A 15,417-nucleotide genomic window follows, 5' to 3' on the forward strand; every position below is an offset into this window, starting at 1 on the left:
TTTTTACTGTACATTTTCCTATAGCAATATTGCATTTCCAATTTTCCAAAATTCCACATGTACATAATATAGCAGTTAACAAATATTCTAGGACAGTAATGCAGTTCCAATTTTCAAGATTTACCATTCTAAACAATCCAGAGTGCAGCTTTGTATTTTCTTAAAATTAGATCCATATCTTCCAATCTATTTTCATTTTGTGTGAGCATTTCTTTACTTTTGTGACACCCGGTAAAATTAGGTCCAACTGCAACAACCCCTAAGGAATAGTCACTGCCTAATGATTTACACAACGTCCATCAAACACAAATACACATCACTATGCAGTGTGCACTCTAGAGTTGGGGACAGAAATTATGCTTTTATTGAAAGGTGTTTCTGGGTAAATAAAAGTATTATAGAGGCTATGAGAAATGAAGAGACTTGATAATTAACTTGCTGTTAAAATGCTTTTCTGTACCGGAGATGTCACTTCTGATTATGTGACTTCCAGCTGCTTACTTGCTGCTAGTTTGATCAAAGCACAGAGCAGAGAACAAGCAGCTGTGCAGTGAGCTATGAACTGTGGTGTTTGGGGATGTGGCCTGTGATCCTGGCAAGCTGTGAGTGACTGGGGATGTGCACAGGCAGGGAGATCCCATTTCAAGCTCCACACAGAACGAGTAATCTTATCAGCATGTGTCTTCGGCCAGAATGGATGGGGATGGGTTTTCAGAGTGCTAGGTAAGATTAGAATAAATGACTATATTATGACTTATTGCTCCCCTACACTACAATGAGAAGGCCAGGGTCAGCACATGTAACATTGCTGACTGCAGGATAGCACATACTAGATTAAGTAGGAGGAAAGTTAGGAAGGAGAAACTGGATGAATCAATGTATCCTTCTTGAGACTGTGTAGGTGGCATCTAGGTGGTGCTTTGTTGGTGGAAACGGTAGCCAGTAAGGATTAGGCTGTGGTTAGACGGCCGTATATTCTCTCTTGCGAGAGAATTGGGCAGAGTATGCTGACACATGGCTCAAACGCTGTCGGAATTTGAGCCAAGTGTCATCTTAGTGTGATCCGATTCTGTAGAATGACAATAGCAGCACAGGTGTGGAGAAGGAGAACTTAAATTTCTCCATCTTCTTAATTGTCCCTGTCTGTGTAAATCCAACTGCACTCAAATAAAAGTTTTATTTGTACACTTGCATGGGTTAGCATGATCCGATTATCAGATGCACTCGCAGCATACCGCAATTTTTTTCTGATTGCACTGTCCCATAGTATAACATTGGGACGAGTGCTAGTCGATAAACATTGGATAGCATTCGTTCAAGTTATACGCTCGTGTGAGCGAACCCCAAGAGTGACAGACACAGCTCCTACAGCCGTACAGTCACCCTCCAGAGGTCCAGCACTGCCTCTTATCACTACTGTAGCATCAATCACTGCGAGAGGGCATACCCCACTGAGCCTAGTGATTGGCTGTAGCGGTGATGTGCACTGTAGTCATCTGTTCACCACTGCAGCCTGTCACTGGGTGAGTGACCGCACTAGACTAAGGGAGGGTTGATAAACGGGTTTTCCTGGAATGGCAGTCTTCAGTCTAAGGCTACGTGCACACGTTCAGGAAAGTTTGTAGAATTTTCCTGAGCAAATCCGGACTACTTTCGCAGGAAATCCGCTCTCGATTTTGTGAGTTTTTTTGCGGATTTTTCCGGAACATCCCAATGAAATAATATAGCGACAAATCTGCGAAAAATCCGCAAAATAATGAACATGCTGCGTTTTTTTAGTGGAAGAAAAGACAACATGGGCACAAAAATTGTGGAATGCATTAAAATTGATGGGATGCTTAATGGAAGTGTTTTCTAAGCATTTGTGCAGCGGAAAAACGCTGAAAAAAAATGCGAAAAAAAACACGAAAAATCCAGAACGTGTGCACATAGCTTAAGTGATGGCATATTCTGTAACTTACGGAAATGGTAATAGCCATGTTAAAGAAATATTAATGAAAGAGCAATACGAGCAAGTAAAATATTCCAGTAGATAGTATGGATAGAAGAGCTGTGGAGTCAGAGTTGGTGTCCATTTTGGTGGAGTTGGAATAAAATAGACCGACTCCTAAAATATATAATAAAATGGAGTACAGTAGTGGAATGCAGGAGGTGCTGTGAAGTGTTTTCTAATTTGGGAAAGTTACGAAATGTCCTATAAATGTCTGTTCTGTTCCTGATCCAAGATCTCGGCTTCTAGTGGAGATGAATCTGTGCTGTGGGGTCGGAGTCGAGGGTATTGAGGAGTCAGAATCAGAGTTGGAGTCGTTGGTTTGGCTTACCGACTCCACAGTCCTGAAGATGGTGCGCATTTAACAGTAAAACAAGCACAACAATAGAAAGTCACCACATCATGTTTTATTAAGATCTGAATCCAACAGTGGCATTTCATATTTACAAGGAATGACGATGGAGAACAGCACAAAAATACATTTTGAGGTAAAAGCAGAAAGCACAGTATGCAATGTTGCAATATAGATTTTCCCACATTTTGTAAACGGATTGACCAGATAAATGCATTTTGTATTGTTTCGAACCATATAAAACACCTGTTAGATTTTTGTGAGGTAGAGGACAGTTTCGATTCATGTAATTCACAATCACAGTTACTTAAAAGCATGATTTGTATATACATCATTGGCAAATATCCCAAAGCGGAGAGCTGCGCTGTCTGACAGCCACGTTCTTCACTTCAGACATTTTACAGGTATCACTTGTAACAAAGCAATGTATTATACATGCTCTTTATTCAATAATTCACATTTTACATAGGTTATCATGCAACATAAACAGCTTCTGAAGAGTATGCATGAGAACGTAATATAGCTTTACTGAAAAATAACATCTTTCTTCATCCTCAAATAGATTTCTTTTCCTAAAAGGCATACCCAATAAAATAATACATGATGAGTTCCCATGTGTGTGCGTTATCTAATGCAGTAGTGCGGACTTGTGCAAATGTGCATTAAATTGCAAGTTCAGTGGGACGATCGATGCAAGGAAGCAGCAGCAGGATTTCTACTTCAATTCAAAGACTACCAGGCCGATGAGAAGATCTGGGCTCGTATGGAGACTGCAGATTCCCGTCGGTGCACAGGAAATTCCTATCTCTACAATACCAGCAGATAAATCGGAACTATGAATTAATTTTGTTAAAAAGGAGTCATTTAGCAAATCCCATAAATACAAGAACGTGTAAGTAGATTACAAAACATGGGGTAAGAATGATCATAAATACATGTGTCATGCTTTGTTTTACATTATGGCTTTATCTTTAGGACACTTTGCATCTCATGAGGGCCAATAAAAAAAAAAACATTCTCTCCAGTCTTTCGAATGGGGAACATTACCAAAATGTAAATGACATTGGTATCCTTAATACCAGTACCAATCCACAGGGCCATGTTTTCTGCACCAGTGTACCACATCGTAGTAATGAAGTCACAGGCCAATATTTCGCATTTCTGATGCCAACAGGATGCGGTCTCCGCACCAACACTGCTGCTCCACAAGGCAAAGCTTTGGTAACTGGAGATATCAATGATGTCAAAGGGGTCTCTTTGGATTTAGTAGCCAGAGAGTCATGCTGCGTAAACCCAGGAATGGCTCTTATACATTTATATTGAACTGTTAATAGAGGACATAGGAAAAACATTTGTACCGGCCTCTTAACGCACCAGTCCTCATTTGATAATGTGCTCAATCACTCCAAAAGTGACGGCCATAAGGTGTCTCTCCTTAGTCTAAATTGACGATTATTAATTGTTGTCAAGTTTCTATTAGACACAATAAATGGATTATAGGAAGTTGGGGATGGGTTTGGTCTCTGCTACTATTCTGCTGTCTGTCACACGGCATACAGGGATAACAGAGAGGCAGGCTTTCAGTTTAGGGGAGGCATTGGAAGTGAGGGGTAAGGAAGTTCTATCACCTATAGTGCTGGCAGGATGCAGAGAGACCTCTCCACGCCCAATGCATAAGAACGGATGCTAAGTTAATTCCTGGACATAATAGTCTGGTATGTGCAGTTCTAATTAGTTGTAGGGGTGGAAATCAGCAAGACCATACTTTTCTACAGATTTTGCAAGTTTTACTTGCAACCCCCAAAAAGTCTTAGAACGGTTTTTGTCATTACTCGATTATTCCTTTGGAAAATGACTGAATAAACTGACAACTTACCAATGTCCTTGTCAATGGGGTTGTTCGCTACAGTCTGACAGTCAGATCAGCGCCAAGTCACATTGTGAAAGGGCACACTGGTTCCATAAACTGTATGATAGAAATGTCCCAGAGGAATAACAGAAAAGCACATTGCAGGGAATATATTATCTACACCAACTAAGTCATATGAGTGGAAAATACAACAATGTCTCCTTAATCATCAGAAAAATGAAATAATGTTTACTAAAATCTTTTATTGTCCCTATAGTAATGCCAATTACTGCAAACATGGTCTACACACAGAAAAGCCCATCTTCCTACTTTATTGCACTGAATATCCATATGCAACCAATTAATTACATGACTGGATGAACATTGTAAGTAAGAAAGAAAGTGATAAAAAGATGAATCATTTTCTTAATATTAAACATCACAAAACATAAAAGTATTTTCATAAGACAGGCAATAAATGGAAAATCTATGCAAGCTACATATACTCTTGTCTACTCTGTTAGCAGCATGGAAATCTCCATAAGTTATCCCTACAAATTCTCTCACAAATTGATTATTTGGCAGTGCAGGACAATTTAAGAAAATGATTGATAAATATTCCTAATTATTTAATGCCATCTTTCCTGTATAGAACTAAACAAAAAAAACTAAAAATGTGTACATATTCTGTAATTATAGCCCCACAGACCCTCATTTCAGAATGACCCCCATCTCTTGAGAACAGTCACCTGTAATAATGTGCCATGAGTAACTTTATCCCCCAGAGTCATGATGAGCATTTTGGGGGCAATTTAATACCAAAACACATCTGGGACGGGACTGAAATATAAATCGCACTGATATACGACGGCTTTAGTAGAAATTGCATACTTACTGACATGTGCCAAACAGCCACATGAAAGTTACACCAAAACTACACACATATGTTACTTCTGGGCAATGTAGTGACTTCTATGGACTGCAGAAGTCTACCCCAAATTGATTAATTAGGTAAAGGGAACCGGTCTGTTGATTCATGTTGCCCGAACACCAGGTAGCATAAATCAGACACTGGATATGTTATCGCAGCCATGTTTTACTAAGAAACACTGTGGAGAGTCAGAGAAGACATATTTTGTGAAGCCGACTGGGGACTGTGTGTCTATGATGACTTTTAGATTGACAGGTCTCTCCTTAAGCTTTAGTTACACTAAACGACATACCAACGATCACGACCAGCGATACGACCTGGCCGTGATAGATGGTAAGTCGTTGTGTGGTCGCTGGGGAGCTGTCACACAGACAGCTCTCTCCAGCGACCGACGATCAGGGGAACGACTTCGGCATTGTTGAAACTGTCTTCAACGATGCCGAAGTCCCCCTGCAGCACCCAGGTAACCAGGGTAAACATCGGGTTACTAAGTGTAGGGCCGCACTTAGTAACCCGATATTTACCCTGGTTACCATTGTAAAAGTAAAAAAAAAAAAACAAAAACACTACATACATTCTGATGTCTGTCACGTCCCCCGCCGGCGTCCACAGGGATAAAACTGCTTTCGGCAAGAGCGCTGCTAATGCACGCGCTCCGGCCGAGAGCTTCCCTGCACTGTCTGTGTCAGTGCCGGCAGTAACAGCGGTGACGTCACCGCTGTGCTCTGCTTTGCGGCCGGTGCTGACACAGTCAGTGCAGGGAAGCTCTCGGCCGGAGCGCGTGCATTAGCAGCGCTCCTGCCAAAAGCAGTTTTAACCCTGTGGACGCCGGCGGGGGACGTGACAGACATCAGAATGTGAGTATGTACTGTTTTTGTTTTTTTTTTACTTTTACAATGGTAACCAGGGTAAATATCGGGTTACTAAACGCGGCCCTGCGCTTAGTAACCCAATATTTATCCTGGTTACAAGTGAACACATCGCTGGATCGGCGTCACACACGCCGATCCAGCGATGACAGTGGGTGATCAGCGACCAAAAAATGGCCCTGATCATTCCCCAACGACCTCCCAGCAGGGGCCTGATCGTTGGTCTCTGTCACACATAACGAGATCGTTAGCGGGATCGTTGCTACGTCACCAAAAGCGTGACGTTGCAACGATATCGTTATGTGTGACTCCAGCTTTATACACACACAGCAGGAAAAACCTGTCCGTCCACTGGGATGTACTGGGAGAAGCCAGCAGGGCCCTGCCTCCGACTAGTCATTTATTTTTTTACTCACACATACACTCATTTATATAGCATCGTTAATTCCCCAGCACATTAGTGACATTATCATCAATGTCCCCATTGTTATTCACAATCTAATTCCCTATCTGCCTTTGATGTGTGGGAGGAAACCCACGCAGAAACAGGGGGGGGGGGGCACACCAGGGATGCAAAGCAACAGGGCTAACCACTGAGCCATCGTGCTGTCCATCCGAGATCCTGGCCGGCTTTTGAAAGTATATCTTCTCAGAGACACCACAGCGTTTCAGAGTAAAACTGACAGGTTCACTTTAATACTGCACTGAAGGTGACCTGATAGTTACTAACAAAATCATGTCCGTTACCTGGCATCAATACACTGAAACTAGTGTTCAGTACTATCTTCATATTTGTGAAGCTCACTTGTCACAAGCAAATTTTATACATGTGCGGTAAGAGGTAAACTTGCTGGGCAGCTACTGCATCACAGCTTTTCATCCACATTTGTGATCTGACAGGTGGTAGAGAACAGTGCCAGGCTGAACCTGCCCTGGTGCATCATGTCATCCATTATCTAGATCAGCAACCTGCAGCAAATCCATTATCTAGATCAGCGACCAGCAACCTGCAGCAATCCCATTATCTAGATCAGCAACCTGCAGCAAATCCATTATTTAGATCAGAGATCAGCAACCTGCAGCAAATCCATTATCTGGATCAGAGATCAGCAACCTGCAGCAAATCTATTATCTAGATCAGAGATTAGCAACCTGCAGCAAATCCATTATCTGGATCAGAGATCAGCAACCTGCAGGAAATCCATTATCTAGATCAGCAACCTGCAGCAAATCCATTATCTAGATCAGCGACCAGCAACCTGCAGCAATCCCATTATCTAGATCAGCAACCTGCAGCAAATCCATTATTTAGATCAGAGATCAGCAACCTGCAGCAAATCCATTATCTAGATCAGAGATTAGCAACCTGCAGCAAATCCATTATCTGGATCAGAGATCAGCAACCTGCAGGAAATCCATTATCTAGATCAGCGACCAGCAACCTGCAGCAAATCCATTATCTGGATCAGAGATCAGCAACCTGCAGCAAATCTATTATCTAGATCAGTGGTCAGCAACCCAGCTATTACAGAACTTCAGCTTCACGCACATATGTCACATAACTGTCTGACCATGGGGTGAATTGTAGTGTCACAACAGCGGCAGGTTGGTTACCTCTGATATAAAAGTGATTCAATATGGCTACAATATGGCAAATACATATAGCTGAGATAAACAAAAGGAGGAGCTGAAAGCCCAAACCATGCACATTTACATGTATGCAATTCATCATTATGGAAGGTCATAATTAAATGGCTATTACGGTCTCATGGGCAATTTCATTACCTAAACTATTAATACAAAGCTTTCTTATATATCAATATACAGCAGTAGCCTATACTTCATTTCAAAGTAAATTGTTTGCTCTAAAGGGGGAGCATGGTCCATACAAAAATATTTCGCTCTCGTCCCCCATTCCTTAGTGTGCATAGATTCAATTTTGTGATATTTGTTATTAAACACCTATCAAGCCAGCCACTTTGCTTCTCTATGGGTATCGAATGACAAAGTGGCATTAACTAACATTCATATACATCGATTCATTCCTTTTTCATATGTGATTATATTTTGTTGCATTGTTGTAAAGGAAATCGCTTTCAGTTTTCCAACAAGGCGGAAATAGGCATCAATGTATCTCTAATCTCCTGACATATTTCCCTGTATGATAAAAATGCAAGTGTGTCAAGAACTGTAAGACACCAGATGCCCAACCTTCTTAATGCCAACGGGCACAACAGGGAGGATACCTGCCCCGTATCAATTCAGAGTTTAAAGGTCCTGATAATCTGACAATGTGAGTCTTATGCTAGGGTCACATTGCGTTAGTGCAATCCGTTTAGCGCTAGCGGATTGCGCTAACGCAATGTTTTCTATGGGGCTGCGGTCGGGGTCGCGGTAACGTCCCTGCTCTCGCAGATCCCCGCAAGCAGCGTCCGCGGCGCGCCAGGAATCACCGGCGCGTCGCTAGCGCGTGCCGAACATGGCACGCGCTAGTGAAGCGCGTTCCCATTAGCGTGAATGGGCGCGTTAACGGCCGCGTTGCACGCCGTGCAACGCTGTCCGTTTAACGCGGTCCCATAACACAATGGGAACCCAGCCTTACACCCATCTACTCAGAGGCAATTCGCATGCGCACACTGACCCAAAGCATGTGCAGTTCTTTATATGACCAGCAGAAACCCGCATTTTATGCGTAGTGTGTGAAAACAGACTAGCCTTTACAGAACCAATCTACATGCAGAGAAGCATATTGCCATAGTGTGTGCAACATATATAAGATACGTGTAAGTGATGCTAACACCTTAGACCAAGATCACTTTTCTATGCCATGACTGGCACGTCCTCTCATCTCTAAGATAATTCTTCTGTAATTAGTCTATTCAATCAATCCAAAAACAAAACAAGACAGCCTCAGGGAAATATAATTCCCCCATGTTTATCCCTATAACCCAAAGGCAGACCACTGATTGCCATACCTGGAAGAGTTACCAACTATTTTGGATATTTAGGCCCGCATCCCGGTAATGACCCTGACCTGCCTTGGAGCACCCACATTTGGGAAAGGTTTGCATCCCCGTTCAACGCAGGAATCCCTAGAGATTTGGGATAATTGGCAACTATGAATTGGCCACCTACAGTTTAGGCTACAATCTCACAATGAGCCGTTGGTGAGATTTTAGTATTGCAGATTTTCTGCACCTACTACGTAAATTAGGTTACTTGCGTTTTTTCTTTGCGTCTTTGAGTGCATTTCTTTAAATGCAGTTTTAATCACTTTTTTTTGTCTCTTGTTGGTGTATCATGCTTTAGATAAAGTTACTTTGCTTTTGATACTTCCTGGTATTTGACTTTGACAAAACTTTATTAATATAGTCATGTACGGAAATGTACTGAAAACGCATGGGCGTTTTTTACCTTGCGGATTTTCTGCATCTAATGCAAGTCTATGGGAAAAATCTGTGTACCCACAAGAGAAAAGGACAGGTGGATTTTAAACACGCAGGTCAAGTTACGCTGATTAAAAAGAAAAGTCCAGTGGCCATGAGATTTTTACAAATGCCATCCACTTTGCTGGAACTGTGAGACGTTGCATTTTGACTCAACGAAAACATGCCGAGTCAAAAACTCACCAAAAACTCATTGTGGGCACACGGCCTTATAGATAAAGATGAAGGTTATAAAGAAGTCATTTGATGCAAAGCTGCGGGAATGTTCTGCTTAAGGAGTAAGACCAGGGCTACACAGGGACTTTGTGAAGCATTAAGGCCGGGATCACACATGCGAGAAATACGGCCGAGTCTCGCATGTTAATACCGTTTTTTTTTGGGAGGGGGGGGGGGGGTGATTTAAAAAAAAAAAATTCTACGACATATGTGAACCATTTTTAATGAATTGATATTAAAACTTGTTGGGGATCAAAAATGTCAAAATGTGCAGCAACATTTCAAGTGTTAAGTGGACATTTAGTAGGACACCCTAAAACATTTAACTACCGCTTTCCTGAGTAATAAGTCTTCATGTACTGCACTCACTGCAGTGTTTTATTGCCCCCATCATTAGTGGAGAAGTATTACATATTCTATGTGCCTTAACGGCAAAGCTTAAACATATAGTTGAGGGCTTTTGGACACTTATTTTATTCTTACTCCAATAGGGACCTGGGTAAGGATTAATTATGCCAATGTTGCAAATATGTAATATCTATTGCTATGAGATTTTAAATTAAAGCTCACATAACTAATAAACATGGTGACCTGGACCTCAAAAAAGGTCTAATATATTAATGATTGCTATTGTCTTTTTTGTTTTTAAAACACAAAATCCCAATTATTCACAAAACTTGGCATGTTTGCAGAATTTATCGCATATTTTACAATTACATAATTCTTACAGGAATTACCAGTATCAAAATGAATGATGCTTCCTTTTCCAGCCTATACACCTGCTTAAAAATTAAGAAAAAAAAAAAAAGATATTTTAAGCCTCTTTATAAGCTGGGCTTGACAAATCAATGTTTTATATCAATTTTTAAGTCTTATTTAAAGAAAAATTCAACGTATTAAGAATTGTGCATCAGTATCAAAAGCAAAACACTTTACACAAGTATACAAAAAAGCATGCTGTATCAAATACACCACGTGACAATACAGAATATATCGTCTTTACAGGTGGCTTTAGAGGACTACATACATAAGCAATCAATGTATGTTCTGTGAAGCTTTCAGAGCAAGGTGATGTTGATTCAGCAAAATCTTTACAATATATACAGGTAAAGAAGAAAAGTCACTAACACAAAATAAAATGGCACCTCTATCACTCAGAATCTGTAGAAAACAAGATCAGGAATTTATATCATTTCATATGCCCAAAAATTTTTGACATTAAATAATTATGTATTTACACAAACATACAGTAATAAATAGAAAAACAAAATAAAAATCCTATTTGCAATTAAAAAAAATTATATAATAGAATATATAGAGTATTATTACAGAATAGCAATAAATATGAGCATGGACCGGACATTTAAAAAAATAAAAAAATTAGTGAAGTGTGACCTACTTAGTTTAGAAATTCTTTTTTAGAGATCAAATAGATTAGATTTTTCCTTCGAGACTACTGAAGAGTGAGTTAGGGTATTGGACTATGGACATATGTCAGCACTATCTCCGCTCTATACAATACAAAACCATAACAATGCCATGGGAATGGGATTGTATCACCAACCATTCTGTACCACAAGACTGTTCTGCACAGGTTGGCAAACCAGTTTTGCAGCAGTCGTACCATGCACCATTAAGGTATGTTCACATGTACAGAATATGCTGACGATTTCCACAGCAGAACTGCACCCAGCACATTACAGTACCATCTAAATAAAGGGTTAACAATGCTGAAAATCCACAGCACTTCCACAATGAAATCCACAACAAAAAAGGCCTGATTTGTGGCAGTGTTTGCTGCAGCGGATTTCATTGTGGATTTGTGCAGCAGTCCAATGTGGTCAAACATAAGGAGCGAGTCTGAATATCAAAAGTTAAATCCAAAGTGGCGATGTGACACTTTGGCGTGTCACACTCCTAAAGCTGAAATGATGTCCCAGTCGTTGGACAATCTGCCTGCAGTCCTTAAAGTGATCATGACATCCAGCCACAATGGACTGCGAGCCTGTGGGTGGGTTGAACACGATGCCTTGGCTACAGACCATGAAGGTAAGCGATGATGTTTAGGTGTTACTAGATAGAGTTCTGAACAGAAATGTAATAAAAAACATAGTATAAACAATTGTACCAACATAGATTCCTATCCAGTAAAATATATACCTATTTTTGTACATGTGAAGGATTCTTTAGTTTTGCTCAGAGAAATCAGTCATTGCCAGATCATATGCTTCATTAAAGGGAACCTGTCATGTAAAAAACGCTATTCACGTACAGATATGGGGTTAATGTGTAGGTTAATAGTGGTTTGAAGATGCCTATGAAGATAACTTTATTCCTAGAGTCAGCCTCGGGCTTTCAGTCATTGAGAGACGGACAGAGCGGCTTCAGTCACCGCTCAATGCATAGTGAGCTGTGATTGTAGCCACCCCTCTGACTGACATCCGGCTCAGCAGTACATCAGTATACAGCCGCCTGTCAGTCAGTGCCATGGTGTGGTTACAGCCGCTGCCCACTATGCGTTGAGCGGTGACTGAAGCCATGATGGCCATGCCTCTATGACTGAAAGCCTGACTGTAGGAATAAAGTTAATTTCCTTCCGGTAGCTTCAGAACGCTATTGACCTGGAGATTAATCCCACATCTTCAGGTTAACAGCGTTATTTTTACATTTCCTTTAACATTTATGGTGCCTTGTAGCAGCAAGTGACCCGACAGCCTACATTCTCTGACACACAAGCTCACATTTAGAAATGACTTATACAAGAAAAAAGTACAGATAATGGGTTCACTGGTGACGTGCAACAGATATTTTTCAAGAATGGAAAACATTTTTTGAGTCTGCCCATGACAACCAAGACCCCATTCAATCCTGCCTTTATACATGGTATCATAACGGCTTAAGTGTGGCTTGAGAAGGCCATCTGACGTGTATGGGGCCTGGTGACATCCCCCTGACACATGATGTTGAGGGAAGGCTTTGACCCTTTTCTCATCAGGGAAGACAAGGTGCAACCGGAGGAATCTGACAGCAGATTTCCCTACTCTCTACATTAAGAACAGGTGAATGCTTTGCCGACTGCTCAGCGCTCATGTGTATGGCCAGCTCCAGTCTCAGCTATGCAACATATATCTTACAAAACGGGAGCCACTATGAGCAGACTGATGTAGTTGTGACATTTGCTCAATCCTGTCAACTGCTGATACCGGCACTGAATGAATGTAGCACAGGTCTGAGCTGGTAAAGATCTCGGGCCCATTTTACAAAAAAAAAAACATAGGTACTAGAAACTACTACAGTGAACCTTGCAACTTTTTTTTAAATAAAAACAAACAAAAAAATATGAGCCACTACATTGAGAAATTTGCCTAGGAGCTTATTCTCTAAAGACTCTGCCTTAAAAGGCAATCTCTCGGCAGGTATTTACTATGTAATCTGAAGATAGAGGCTGAAACACAGTGTTCAGGGATGTGTCACTTATTAGTCTGTGTGCTATTGTTTACTAACTGTCAAGTATTTAACATCAATAGATCAACATTGCCAGAATAGTCTGGCACTGCCCCCTCCAGTGATAAGCAGCTCACTGTCTATGGATTTTGAATACAGAGAGCCTGGTGTGGGCGGGGTTAGCTTTCTCGGCTCTGCTTCACTCTACACCTAAAAGCTGTGATTGGGTCACAACTGCTGTACCCAGTAATCTAAGTGATACATTGTTGGATTCAGCTTCTCTTTACCTATAATATACAGCGCTCAGATGAGGAAGCAAAAACTTTCTGATAGATTCCCTTTAACGGCATAAATAAAAGTGAATGAAAGTTGGCAATTTAGAAATATCAAGCCCCTTTGCATGAATATAAATTATGGGATCACAAATTTTCTGCATCTCATATTGGTCAAAAATGACAAGTCATTGAATATCGTGCATGACAAAAGATAGACCTAGGTAATTAGGGGTCCCATACAGAATAGATAGCTGTTGGCTGAACAATAGCCAAGCTGGCAGCTACCCTTCCCAACTCAACCATACGCTCACTCATCCAATCACTTCTGTGTGCTCTGCGAGAAAGGCGCCGTCAGACTCCACTGACAGCAGATTCCCTTCAAGGGAACAAAAGGAATGCTGGTCTGAAATAGGACACGCTGGATCCTTATCCCCCTCAACCACCTGTTGGAGGAAGAGTCAAGAAACCCCATACACATTAGACTCTTGTGGCCGAGCCCACCAATATCGGTGGGTGTGCACAACATTAATGTGAATGGGGCTCTAAGACTTTAGAAATGTATCTAGACATAATACGTAGAAATACTATTATACCACCATAACAGCCATAGTACATTGTCTATACCAGAGAATTGAGAAGAAAGAAGCCTCATCGAATCAAGATAGCCTCCAAAGAAAAAAAATTGTCTTTTTTAGCCAGAGAAACCAATCTGTGCCGGGAGCATGAACTTGCGTTGCCTTGCTGTAAGCCCTCTTTTGCGCTGACCATGATTTGATACCTGAGGCCAACTATCATTAAGTATATAGACATTTCGCCAAGTATTTTTTCTTGTTCAGCTCATTACTATTTATGATATAAAAAGGGTAATAATAATATTGCTTATTCTAGAGGAGAATAATAATGAGCTAATAACTTTCCTTATAAACTTTATGGATGTAAAAAGTACAGAAGAGCATCTCGCAGGTTACACACTCCATAATCCTGAAAATAAAGGACAGAAAGTCATACAGAAAGAAAATCCAGTTGAAAAGGATTAACTACAACATGAAGAAAGTCTAATCTATTGCATGGGTGCCGCACCCAGTCACATTTGGGTGCTGAAATCTCAAAAAGTAAATTTGTGGGTGATAGAAGTTGTAGCTTATCAAGGATTCAAGAGAGCGACATTTAACAGTATGAATGCTGGAAAATGATCACTGAATGTCAATGAATGCATAGAAGAATTTTACTGATGGTGAAATACAATGACTTCTTAGGTTACCATCAATGTACACCCCCCAGAGGGCTGGACGTGGTTATGACAAGACTCAATAAAGGAGAACATTTCTGATAACATCCAGAAACACGGTCCAAGATAAAACAAGTAGCAGCATTTTGTACGGATAACCTAGTAGACGTCCAGCAGCTGCCACACATATGGAGACAAAGTGCAGGTATGATGCAATGCTGGAGAATATGGAGATCAGAAATCTCTCCAAAAAACACAAAATGAGCCGTGGCCACAATTGGGCTCTGACGAGTCTTACCAGGGACTTCTGGGACCCACTTGATGTAAAGTTTACTGCATTTTACAGAGGTCCAAGCTGGTGGGAAAACCTTAGCTGGACAAGTACTTGTAAGGCTGGCTGATATCCCAGCAGTGATGTTATCTCCAAGTTACGCGTGTTTAATCCAGCTCTTCATACTTCCCTCCCCATGCCTGCAGCACATTAGTCTGCTGAAAGTTCAGTCCAAGCCACCATAGAAACCCTGTTCTGTGTATAATGGCTTGACCATGGCTGCATCTTCTTAGTCCCTATTAACGTTCTTAGCTGACTTCAGTATCTGAAGCTTCAGCTCCTTTATCATCAACTCCAACTTCTCCCTGGCTTCCCGCTCTCTCCTCAGGTCATCCTGTAGTTCACTGCGGTCAGCTTCCGCCTGGTCCAACCTTTGCCGTAGTTCTGACAACTAAGGAAAATAGAAACATAACACAACAATAATCATATATCATTATTAATGTTAAAGGAAACAATAGCAGCCATTCTATTCAATTCTTCAATGTC

General features: G+C 41.0%; 1 protein-coding gene across 2 annotated transcripts in view; it reads right to left on the minus strand.

The window, feature by feature from the left end:
• Positions 1 to 14,281: 14,281 nt before the first annotated feature.
• SKIL (SKI like proto-oncogene) overlaps positions 14,282 to 15,417 on the minus strand; it is a 51,375-nt gene continuing 50,239 nt past the window's right edge. For both annotated transcript variants that reach the window (XM_069727338.1, XM_069727339.1), the window contains exon 7: positions 14,282 to 15,322. In XM_069727338.1, coding sequence (XP_069583439.1) covers positions 15,161 to 15,322 — 162 coding nt within the window. In that variant the 3' untranslated portion in view covers positions 14,282 to 15,160. The remainder of the gene's footprint in view (positions 15,323 to 15,417) is intronic.

Source organism: Ranitomeya imitator, chromosome 5, assembly GCF_032444005.1.
Source record: "Ranitomeya imitator isolate aRanImi1 chromosome 5, aRanImi1.pri, whole genome shotgun sequence".
Lineage (NCBI taxonomy): Eukaryota > Metazoa > Chordata > Amphibia > Anura > Dendrobatidae > Ranitomeya > Ranitomeya imitator.